Here is a 13,001-nt window from a genome sequence, read left to right as displayed (position 1 = left end):
TTAGCAACAGTCTGTTCTCCTTAGCAACAGTCTGTTCTCCTTAGCAACAGTCTGTTATCCTTAGAAACGGTCTGTTCTCCTTAGCAACAGTCTGTTCTCCTTAGCAACAGCCTGTTATTTAAAACTAATAACCTCTGGACTGTCCAAATTGGCCAATCAGAATCCAGTATTCAATCATGCTGTGTAACTCGGAGGCCAAATTAGAAAATTGAACTGAGACACTTAAACTGGCAGAAATAACTCTTAAGAATGTCAGATTCTTCCCCATCTTGTAGTACAACTGAGTATATTGTATGACGGAGAACTGCGTTAACTGCATATATGAAGCCACTGTAAATGTACTGTACTTATACATTTCTTTATCAGGTATTTTCGAACCCTCAAAGCTTCACATACTACGAGTCATTCACCCTTTCACACCTCATTCATGCACAGCAGCACCACTTTTATGTAATTAAGGTTCATTAAAGGTGAGGGAAATGTTCGTCTTTCATAAATACTGAATAAGTCGACTGGTGTGCAAAGCGTTACAGTCGTAAACTCCTCTTGTGACCATTCAAGACTCCTCAAACGTTTTGTTCAATAAGCTTCTCTCACCTTCCTTTAAAGAGGACATATTATGCTTGGGTTCATATTTTTTATTTTACTGCTTGAGGGAACACAGGGATTTTAGCCTTTGCAGACCATTTACATGCACCAAAACCTATAGAACACACTCCAGGAGAGAGACACCCCCAAAAGCAGAATATGGCCCCATACTAGCCATAAATCCGCCCTAATATGCAGTCATTCGTTTCTGTCAAGTGTCCTCGTGCTGTGTGCCTCCTAACCACAGAAGAAGACATCTCTCTTACTTTAAGCATCTGTTTTTAGTTGCCTTAACTAAAGCAGACCCACCGATAGAGGTGGCAGATCTACTTTTCTTATAGAAGTAGTTTCTCTTGTTGCTTGTCTTCCTAACATGAAGCCTCTGAAGGCTGTGGTCTTCTCACTGTTTCATTGCTGATAGCAATGAGACGCATCTTGTTATTGCGTTCTGCTTCACTGCTGCTCTGCCACAGAGCGTTCTCTCCTTCACCAGCCAGAGAGAAATGAACAAAGCTAATCAATGAGCTGAATGCTTTTATCATAAGGGAGTGTTGCCTTTGCTAGGGTTGGGTATCGTTTGAATTTCCACGATTCTACTTTTCGATTCCGGTTCTTTGAGGGGCAGGGTAAAAAAATGATACATGCTTCTTCCACCAAAACAATTACATGTATTCGAGAAACTTTTACACAGGTTAGCTTACAGTAATATTCACATTAATCAGTCTGTTTATATTCACTGCTATGTAACTTTAACCTGAGAACCACTGAAGCTGCAACAGTTCAACTTTTAAAAACAGTTCTTGTTGAGAAAAACAAGCATATCTGCCTCTCAGGCATACCGGGAAGAAATGTTTGAACATTTTGAAGTAAAATGCTTCAATCTGGTGCACACGCAGAATTACTAGAGACTAGATCTAGGGGGTACAACTCTAAACACCCATATGAAAAAGATCGGTTTACATTTTAATAATTAAATAAGTACGTGAGCATAACCAGTAACCCATAGCCAATAACAAATACATGTAACGTGTTTTATGTTTGTTGTTCATTCATATCTTATTTTACTATTTTATTTATGCATATTTTTTTATCTCTCCAGTTTAAAACGATATGTCTGGTTTACTGTCCTATAGTTTACATTGAAATTATTTCAAACCTGTTTTATCCCAATAATTATAAAGGAGAGTCTTGGAAATATGTGTTTACATAAATTGTGATCAAAACGTTTGAGACCCACTGAGATAACTTAGACTAAAGTGAACTATCTCAACCCTCAGAGTCCTTTACCTCACTGAGCTGTAGTTATCAGCCTCAGTCTGACTGGAGAGGACTCTCCCTCCACATCATTGTAGAAACATCTTCTTCTTCCGTTAGAGCAGCTAGCACCAGATGCTAATAACAACAGCGCCCTCCCTTTCTCCCTCGCTCTTTGGCTGTGAGCTGCGGTTGCCAGATAAGCCAACATCCCCCATTTTCATCACTTGCAGCGCCCATCGTACAGGGCGAATGAAACGTGTAACCGGGATGAAAATGGTGTTACATTCACTTAATTATGAATGTTGTTACATCAAGGCCGAACATTAGGATGAGCCCCAACGGTCAAAACATTTGTTTTCCCTCCCAGAGCTGTCAGCGCAGCGCCTCCACAGATCTGGCGCCCTAGGCGAACATCTATAATGCCAGTGCGACGGGCCGGCCCTGGTCTCAGGTTACGCTGTAGGAAGTGTAGGTACAACGCTACATTTCCCGCCCCGCTGCAGTCATACAGTACGTCATACAGTACGTCATACAGTAGGCTACGGAGAGCGGCGAGAAACATTTCCTCAGGCATCGAAAAGCAGAACCGAAATTCACATTTCTAAATGATGCCGTTGGAATCGAAATGTTGGAACCGGTTTTCGGTACCCAACCCTAGCCTTTGCAGACCATTTACATGCACTGAAACCTACAGAACGCACTACAGGAGAGGGTACACCCCAACAAGCAGAATAGTCTTTTTAAGCGTCACCTTTCTTTCTTCATTCTCTTAATTCCTCTTTGCTTATTCTCCTCCCTCCTTCCCTTTCTTACCTACTTTCTTACATGCCAGCAACTGTATCTAATTCCTCAATAACTATCTGCCAAAAAGAAATACAAATATTCCCACATTCAGCAGAAATCTCAGTTTCTTGGACGCGTTGCTCCAGCTGTCTCTTAAACTGATTTGCGTGCCACTATTAAACCCGAAAAGTGTTTTATTTTCACCTATTTTTCTCGTTTTACTGTTGGTTACTAATCTGCAGAGTCAGGACGGCAGCTCCGAGGTGTAAGGCCTCGTCCTTGGCCGGGCTTATGGAATACGATATTCAGTTTCCTGCTGCAGAGATACAACCAAACACTTGTTCTTTAGTTATTCCCTCTTTCATTCTTGTTTCTGTTTCAGTGACTTCCCGTCATGGATCCGAAACCTTAGACACTCCAGATATAACGAGATAGAAACACAGACACACTGCTGATTGAAGCACTTATGATATTGTTGTACAACAGTATACGAGCCAGAATACTTGCGTTAAGTCCACCGAGAGTATATGTGTCCCATACTTCTTTACTTTGACTTGAGTAAAGAAGTGTAGTCAGTACTTTTTAAACACGAGTATCTGTACTTCTACTTGAGGAGAGGATGAGTGTACTTTAGCCCTCTGGAGATATAACAACATGGAGACGCAGACACTCTGCTGAGGGAAGGACTTGCATGTGTACGTGACGGACTGTCGGTACATCATAGTGTCAATGTGACTCTGTACATATACATATATATCATTACTATTATTATTATTATATTACAGATTGTATTTTTATACTAATTACTGCACTTTACTCTTGTATCCCTTATTCCTAAGTGTGTATGCTGCGTGTATTTTGTTGTGGGCCGTTGGTGAGGGCGTCTAAGCCATCGTACGACCGCCGGTGGAGTTTCTCAGGCTCCGGCAGCAACTTCCTGAGCGGCAACTTCGTAAGGCACTCGTGAGGCATCTTGTCAAGTCGTGTCATCTTCGTGTTATCATCGGTGCATTCACCCTCACTCTGATCGGGGCGAATGCCCGATGGCACCGATGATAACACGATGCCCTCACGATGGCCTTACGAAGGGCAACATGGACACACGAATTCAACACGAAGATGAACCTTCTCAAGGTCCTTCGGCTATTTGTTGGCATGCCAAAGATTTTTCTACCGCTCACGAAGTTGCTGCCGGAGCCGGAGAAACTCCACCGGCGGTCATACGATGGCTTCAGATGCCCTCACGAACGGCCCGATGTTGCTACGATCACAGCCGAATTTGAACGTTTCCTTTATCGTGTGTCCATCGGGTTGTTTTATTGCACAACAAAATCATGTAAACATATTATGTAAATAACCCAATTTGTGTTCTGTGAAACTGAAAAGGATATAATATATTATTTTGAAGGAGAGTTGACAGGAAGTTATTGTTGCTATGGAAACAACATGACGGAGAAAACGTAATATTTTCTACATATAAAGACGGAGAAAGTAAAGAACAAAGTCTGAAGATATCAGTACAGTATCATAGTACTGTAACATAATTGTTTGTGGTACTTTCGTTGCAGTTGTATTTCTTAAATGTAATGTAAATGTTGCCTTCGTGTGGTTCGGGGCCATCTTCGTGCGAAATTCACAATTCCATATTCGTGTGTCCATCGGGTGTCAACTCCGGGACAGTGTGACAGGGGCTTTACCAGCAGATTTTTGTACTAAAAGGCCGTGAAACACAATCAGTTAAGCTTTTGCGATATCAATAAACAACCTTTCTATTAAATAAGTCTTCCACATAGATGTGGAAGACATTTCACTTCCTGTTTCTAAAGTGCTGATTCGGGGATAAAGCTTTAAAGAGGAGGGGTCTGAGCTCATGCGGGACCCGGCAGCTACCGTCTAAACTAAATGCTGCCGTGATGAAACGCCATATCATGGATTATCAAGGCTCTGAAACAGTCTGGAGCTCAAAGGCTTTCTCTCTTGCCGGTTACACCACAAGGTGAGTTCCTTTCTACTTCCTGCTTCTTCACACACATGCTCTCCAGTACAGGTTAGCTCGGAGTGTTAGCCATGCTAATGTGAACACCGACCATATTACGTCCAAAACAGTCGGGCATTGTTTCTGATAGCAACGTTTCTGATTGGCCCGTGGGTCCACATTTCAGATGTTACGTCATATCGGACACAAATCTGGATCAGCTCCGTAGTTCCCCGTTTTTAGAGATTTGGGTACGGAGGAAAAGAGAGAGGGTTTATTTCCTGACGCTGCGTGAGTTCCCCGACGCACCGGGGACACATGGTGATGGAGAGAAGACATTAAAAAGTGTATTTAGCATGATGGGAGACCTTCAATATTTCCCTTGCTTCTGCCGAGTGGTCGGATGAACATTATCCTCAGAAGACCTAAAGTTCCTGGCTCTTTGAAACCCATGCAAATCCCGTTATGCATTTTTGAAAAAATCAATCATATTTCTACTGGAAAAATCAATATTTTTTGTAATCTGATTGTATTTCTGTAAAGCTCACTGGTCATTGGAGACTTTCTTTTAACCTAAAGGTCACAACTTTCATCCGCGGCCAATTACTGTCCGTCAACATGTGTGTGTCGTACGTCCATGTGGTCACAGTTAGCTGCAGATAAATGGCACACATGTCAAAATGAAATGCAAAGTCGATTCTTATTTGACATGTGACTGACAGGCGCTGGTATGCATTATGGTTTATTTAAAAGCATTCATGTCATGGTGTCTTTCTCTTGATATTGTCAAATGTATTTCAAGCATACATGTGTCCGATTTCTGTTTTCCACTAACAGGCATTGTCAATTCTAAGAGAGGAATAAAGAACTGAACACAAACACTCTGACTGCCATCGTCCACGGAGAAGCAGCTCTGCATATTGTCAGTGTCTCTTTTCACAGTGAGATATTAGTTTATATGCGTTATTCAGCATGTTTCAGTTATTTAAGCCCTCTGGTCCCGCAGACATCTGATTGACTTCAGGAGATTAGGTGTTCTCTCTCATTAGTGTGTGTGTGAGAGAGAGTCTGTGTGTGTGTGTGTGTGTGTGTGTGTGTGTGTGTGTGTGTGTATGTGTGTGTGTGTGTGTGTGTGTGTGTGTGAGTGTGTGAGAGAGTATGTGTGTACGTGTGAGTGTGTCCCTGGGGAAAAAAGAGAGCAGCTTTGACTAGACAGGGCTGTCGAGGGAAATCACCTCACAAAGAGATGGGGGAAGACGATACCTGACACACACACACACACACACACACACACACACACACACACACACACACACACACACACACACACCACACACACACACACACACACACACACACACACACACACACACACACACACACACACACACACACACACACACACACACACACACACACCACAACACTAGATAGAAGCTAAACCCTTGTTTAAAGCTAATGCCTTCTGTTCTCTCTCTTCTTCTTCTTCTTCTCTGGTGTCGTTTCAGATGTGACTCAGAGAACCGTTACCTTGGAAACCCCCTCCGAGGAACATGTTATTGTAAGTACCCTGCCGCCACTACACCTGAGACACACACACACACACACACACACACACACACACACACACACACACACACACACACACACACACACACACACACACACACACACACACACACACACACACACAAGCAAGAAGTACGACCGCTAAACACCTGAGCTCTGTTGAGCACCTCGATCAGCATTCATCTGTTAGTCATCTTGCAATTTACTTATTTATCTAAATAGTTATCCGCGTCATAAACCGCATTTCATTTCATGTAACTGTACAATATTTAATGTCACATTTTGTTCTTGTATATCATATTCTATTTAGTAGAGTGTATATAGACTTCTTGCATTTCATTTAATTTCAAACCTTTATTCAGATTGGTCCCGTTGAGATCATCGATCTATTTTTCAAGGGAGACCTGCAGCATATAGGTTCCACATGAAACATAAAACAATAAAGGACATCATACATTATATTTACAGGATACATAGTTATAGACATTTACAAGTGCCCATTGTATCAGCAAGCATTTCATTTAGCCTAGCTTTAAAAACATGCAGAGGAATGAGATTGCTCAGTTTCAATTCTTGCTGAAGATTGTTCCAAGCAAGTGGAGCTGCGCATAAAAGCTGTCTTACCGAAGACAGTCCTTGCTCTTGGCACATCTAACAAGACTACATCATGCAACCTCAGACAATAGCTGCTTGCAACTCTCTGTGTGATCAGAGAGCAGATATAATACGGGAGTTTACCCAACAAAGCTTTATAGATAAACGTGTACCAATGACTGAGCCTCCGTACAGAGAGTGAAGGCAGACCAGCCCTTGCATACAGGGTACAGTGATGAGTGAGTGCTTTACAGTTTGTCACAAATCTTAGTGCGCTGTGATACGCAGCATCTAACTTGACCAGGCAATAGGCAGGTGCATTCATATAGACCAGATCCCCATAGTCCAGCACAGGTCAAAGGTCACAGAGCCTCTTCCTGGCCTCAAGCGAGAAACAGGACTTGTTTCTGTAGAAGAACCCTAGCCTAACCCTCAGCTTTTTAAGCAGGTTATTGACCTGAAGTTTAAAAGAGAGACAATCATCAAGCCAGATACCAAGGTGTTTGTAACAGGCAACAACTTCAAGTGTTGTTCCTTGCATAGTAACAATATCTAAAACAGGCTCTGGTGTCTGTTTAGCTTTTGAAAAGAGCATTACCTTGGTTTGATCCACATTTAAAAGAGAGCTGAGTCTGAATAGTGTTAAAAACAGCCTGTAATGAAACACCAGCTCCTGAATGAGGGACCTGCACAGAACATCACAGTATCATCCGCATACAAATGTAAAGTAGCTTCATCCACATTTTCACCTAAACTGTTGTAGATCAGGGGTGTCAAACTCAATTTCACCACGGGCCACATCAGCATTATGGTTGCACTTAAAGGGCCGGTTGTAACTTCAAGACAATATAAAAATGCATATATAAATAATATGTTATATATATATAAAATAATGTTATTGCCTCTGCATTGGATTATTATCGGACAGGGTAATAACTTCATAATTAACTACGTCTGAAAGCAGAAGTCTAGGGCAAATAATTGCAAGTCTCTTCAGTGCGCATGTCACAAAATGATTTCAAAAGAAAAAAAGTGAAATCTTGAAATAAAAGTCTAATTTTGAGAAAAAAGTCAAATGAAAGATGCATTGTGGGACATGTAGTTTGTGTGCTTCTGTAAATCAGCCTGTAACTGTTCTTTGCAAGCTCTTGTGGGGCCGCATAAAATGAAGTCGCGGGCCGGATTTGGCCCCCGGGCCTTGAGTTTGACACCCCTGATGTAGATGGAGAATAAAAGTGGTCCTGAAACAGAACCTTGTGGTACACCATTAGTGATGTTTAACCACTCAGAAGACAGCCCATCAAAGTGAACACATGGGGACCTTTCAGAGAGGTAGTTCTCAAACCACCCACTGCATGGCTGGACATGCCGATACTGAGCAGCCTCTGCTTTAAGATGAGATGATCGACGTGTCAAACGCTTTGGAAAGGTCAACAAACAGAGCTGCACAACTCTGCTTATTATCTAAGATACTCTCCTCATCGTTCACACGTTCATCGTGGCAGTGATGGTGCTGCACTGCTTTCTGAAGCCTGACTGATGTTTAGACAGGATGTCATTGTTACATAGAAACTCCTTTACCTGTTCACTCACTAGGCGTTCAAGAGCCTGAGCCAGAACTGACAGCTTAGAGATTGGCCTATAGTTATTCAATAAGGTGGCCTCCCCTCCTTTCAGCAGAGGCAGGACATACACTGACTTCCACACTTTAGGAATTGTGTTCGTGCTGAGGGAGAGGTTAAAAAGAGAAGTGAGAGGTGGAGCGATAACATCTGCAGCTATCTTTAAAAAGAAAGGTTCCACGTTGTCCGGACCGGCCGGTTTCCTAGGATCTAACTTGGTTAAAGCTTCACGAACAACATCAACAGTAAAAGGAGTAAAACTAAAAGGGTTTTCCAACACACGTTGTTCAGAGTCACGGATTGGGGTGTTCGCAGAAGAGTTAGAAACAGAATCAAACAGAGAACCACAGGACACAAAGTGCTCATTAAAGCAATTTAATTTGGCCCTGTCCGATATAGAGCCAGATGCTGTGGTGAGGCACGGAGGAGCTCATTACGGATCCACAATCTGAGTAACATTTAAAGAGATGGAAAGGTTTTTAAAATCCTCTGACACTGTAGTTAACCAGTCCCAGTTAAAATCTCCAAGTAGCTCTATTTCCTTGTAGTCTAGTTGCGATAAAAGATTTGCTAGGGGGGTCTGTAACGGCCCACCACCATGACCTGTTGCTCCTTTGCCACTTCTATATTTAAGGCTAAAAATTCGAATTGCTTACTGATAGATTTGGAAACTAATGTGGTTACACTGAACTTATTCTTAACATAAATGACAACGCCACCACCTTTATTAGGCCGGTCGGAACGAAACACATTATAACCATGTAAGGCAATGTCAGAGGCCAACATAGACTTGTTTAGCCATGTTTCTGATAAAACAATGACATCAGCGTCAGTCGAGCTCGCCCAAATACGGACAAAATCTAGTTTACCTAACAGACTGCGCACATTCAAGTGGATGAAACCCAACCCAGACCTAGCTTTAAAATCAGCAGGAGTAGCGATCTGACTACTACTACTGGGCGGACCAGGGTTAGGCTGAACATTTCCTGACAGTAATAACAACAACAAAACCAGGCATCTTTTCCTCTTAAGCGACACACATACACCGTCATCTAATTTAGAATCACCGGAAAAGTCTGCGAGAGTGTGATTAGAGCTGAAGAAGCAGTCCTGAAGAACCATCATCGCAGGAATACAAAAAAGACTAACATATTTTGTCGGGCAGATTGTCTGTGACCAGGCAACCGGTAATTGTTTGAGCAACACATCCGAACCTTTGCAGGGGATGCCCACTGCGGGTGGCAGAACAGACCTGAGTCCAGTAGTCTTCTCAGAAGGACTAGAGACCTTCTCATAGTCCAAAACAGTTAACAGGCACAGCAGAATCCCGATATGGGCCATTTACCCAGACCAGCACACAGTATCCGCGATGTTCCTGGAGCAAAATCAGCACGGCAGCAAAGGACAGGCGAAAACAGCAGCGTGGAAGCGCTCCGGTCCCTCCGTGGTATCCCCGGGGTGAAAGCAGGCTCTGCAACAGCAGAACCAGGACAGGTGGAAAGCAGGCCCCAGCGGTGGTCAAATCCTCCTCCGCACAGCAGCACACGCCCGGTGGAAGCAGGCCAAGCCCGAAGAGTGGATCCACTCCGTCTCTCCGCAACGACTCCGGGGTGAAAACCTCTCCAGTACAGCCGTATTCTACAGGTGGGAGCAGGCCTCCGTAGATCGCAGACAACTAAAACTGCATTGTTGCAGGAGCTCAGGTCAGAAGATGTTCATGGCCATTTCCACACTGTAGCTTATCTGACAATAAAACCTTTGAATCTTGACTTACACTAAGTAAACGTAGAAATACTTTGGTCTGAAAGTCCTCCAACAGTCCCGTATTTAACATGCCTTAAAGAAGCCTATTCTGCTTTGTGTGGGGTTCACTTTCCTGTAGTATGTTATCTTTGTGTTTCTCTCCCACACAACATGGAAGCATGGAAACATGTCACAGTATACACACCTTGAAATGAGCATGGTTTTAGTTTTCTAAAGTAGTCCTTTAACGTCACAGTGGAAGTAGTTTGGGTCGGTCCATCCCATCTCTAACCTCCTCTCAGATCCCTAATAACAATGTTTTAATGGGAGGAGCTTTTTGAGTTCATCTCGACCTTGGAAGCACTTGGAAGAACTAAAGGTCGTTTGTCAGGAACATCGTTTTGAGCTTAAACAACGAGGACAGGGTTATGATTACTATCACTTATCCAGGTCAACCAAGAGGGAGAGGAAAGAGGAGAGGAGGCTAAACGAGAGAGAATGTGTTTCTGTCCACGCGATGTTTTCCTGTTTCCAGATGCGAGCAGGGTTCACGCGGATTTAGCTCATTTGCAACAAATTGCTGGTTTTCCTCTTAAAGGGCAAACGGAGGAGGAATGCAAACAGATGTGGCACACACACACACACACACACACACACACACACACACACACACACACACACACACACACACACACACACACACACACACACACACACACACACACACACACACACACAGCATTTTGCGTACCAATTGCCATCATCAGTTTTTAGTATTATAACACAGTGGAATAAAAAGTGCTGTCAATGTCAATAGCCCTCCGGCTCGAGAGGGCTATCATTGTTTCGATGGTGGAGTCTGGAGTTCAGCAATCAGCCAATCAGACGAGTCAGCCAATCAGACGAGTCAGGAAACAGATCGGTCACCTCAAATATGCCTTTGATCACAATAACAACTTCTGTTGGAGAACGTGGTTCAAGACAAGTTCACCTTTACGGAAAAGCTTTATCTTAAACAAGATATACTTTGCTGATGTTCAGGTGGATATCAGTGTGTAGTGTCTCTACTTTAAAGAGTCCTCTCCTCCTTAAAGTAGGGACACTATACTGATATACACCTGAACATCAGCAGGAGAGGACTCTTTAAAGTAGAGACACTACATACTGATATACACCTGAACATCAGCAGGAGAGAACTCTTTAAAGTAGAGACACTACATACTGATATACACCTGAACATCAGCAGGAGAGAACTCTTTAAAGTAGAGACACTACATACTGATATACACCTGAACATCAGCAGGAGAGGACTCTTTAAAGTAGAGACACTACATACTGATATACACCTGAACATCAGCAGGAGAGAACTCTTTAAAGTAGAGACACTACATACTGATATACACCTGAACATCAGCAGGAGAGAACTCTTTAAAGTAGAGACACTACATACTGATATACACCTGAACATCAGCAGGAGAGGACTCTTTAAAGTAGAGACACTACATACTGATATACACCTGAACATCAGCAGGAGAGAACTCTTTAAACTAGAGACACTACATACTGATATACACCTGAACATCAGCAGGAGAGGACTCTTTAAAGTAGAGACACGACATACTGATATACACCTGAACATCAGCAGGAGAGGACTCTTTAAAGTAGAGACACTACATACTGATATACACCTGAACATCAGCAGGAGAGGACTCTTTAAAGTAGAGACACTACATACTGATATACACCTGAACATCAGCAGGAGAGGACTCTTTAAAGTAGAGACACTACATACTGATATACACCTGAACATCAGCAGGAGAGGACTCTTTAAAGTAGAGACACTACATACTGAAATACACCTGAACATCAGCAGGAGAGGACTCTTTAAAGTAGAGACACTACATACTGATATACACCTGAACATCAGCAGGAGAGGACTCTTTAAAGTAGAGACACTACGTACTGATATACACCTGAACATCAGCAGGAGAGGACTCTTTAAAGTAGAGACACTACATACTGATATACACCTGGACATCAGCAGGAGAGGACTCTTTAAAGTAGAGACACTACATACTGATATACACTTGAACATCAACAGGAGAGGACTCTTTAAAGTAGAGACACTACATACTGATATACACCTGAACATCAGCAGGAGAGGACTCTTTAAAGTAGAGACACTACATACTGATATACACCTGAACATCAGCAGGAGAGGACTCTTTAAAGTAGAGACTCTACATACTGATATACACCTGGACATCAGCAGGAGAGGACTCTTTAAAGTAGAGACACTACATACTGATATACACTTGAACATCAACAGGAGAGGACTCTTTAAAGTAGAGACACTACATACTGATATACACCTGAACATCAGCAGGAGAGGACTCTTTAAAGTAGAGACACTACATACTGATATACACCTGAACATCAGCAGGAGAGGACTCTTTAAAGTAGAGACACTAAATACTGATATACAGAAAATGGTCTCACCCTCTCTGCTGGACTGAGAGTCGAAGGCACTAGGTGGCACTAATGCCCAGTATTGTGCAGCTTTTAAGATAATGCAAATGCGCACACACACACACACACCCACCCACACACACCCACACACACACACACACACACACACACACACACACACACACACACACACACACACACACACACACACACACACACACACACACACACACACACACACACACACACACACACACACACACACACACACACACACACACACACACACACAGGTTTTAATGGCTCCTAAAGTCTGTGTCCCTCAGTGTCTCCATGACTGCAGCTGAGGTTGAGTTTTCAGATGCTTTTGAACACATCATGTTCTGTCATTATCGTACCAT

The 13,001-nt window shown here is 42.8% G+C and overlaps 1 protein-coding gene across 1 annotated transcript in view; it reads left to right on the top strand.

Annotated features, from left to right (window-relative positions):
• Positions 1-13,001, top strand: part of LOC117443107 (attractin-like protein 1) — a gene marked incomplete at its 5' end in the record, with an annotated part of 115,713 nt that overhangs the window by 42,025 nt on the left and 60,687 nt on the right. Inside the window, one exon of the mRNA XM_034079049.2 lies at positions 6,112-6,164. Coding sequence (XP_033934940.2) covers positions 6,112-6,164 — 53 coding nt within the window. The remainder of the gene's footprint in view (positions 1-6,111; positions 6,165-13,001) is intronic.

Source organism: Pseudochaenichthys georgianus, unplaced genomic scaffold (genome assembly GCF_902827115.2).
Source record: "Pseudochaenichthys georgianus unplaced genomic scaffold, fPseGeo1.2 scaffold_538_arrow_ctg1, whole genome shotgun sequence".
Lineage (NCBI taxonomy): Eukaryota > Metazoa > Chordata > Actinopteri > Perciformes > Channichthyidae > Pseudochaenichthys > Pseudochaenichthys georgianus.
This window is presented reverse-complemented; position numbering and strand designations above follow the sequence as displayed.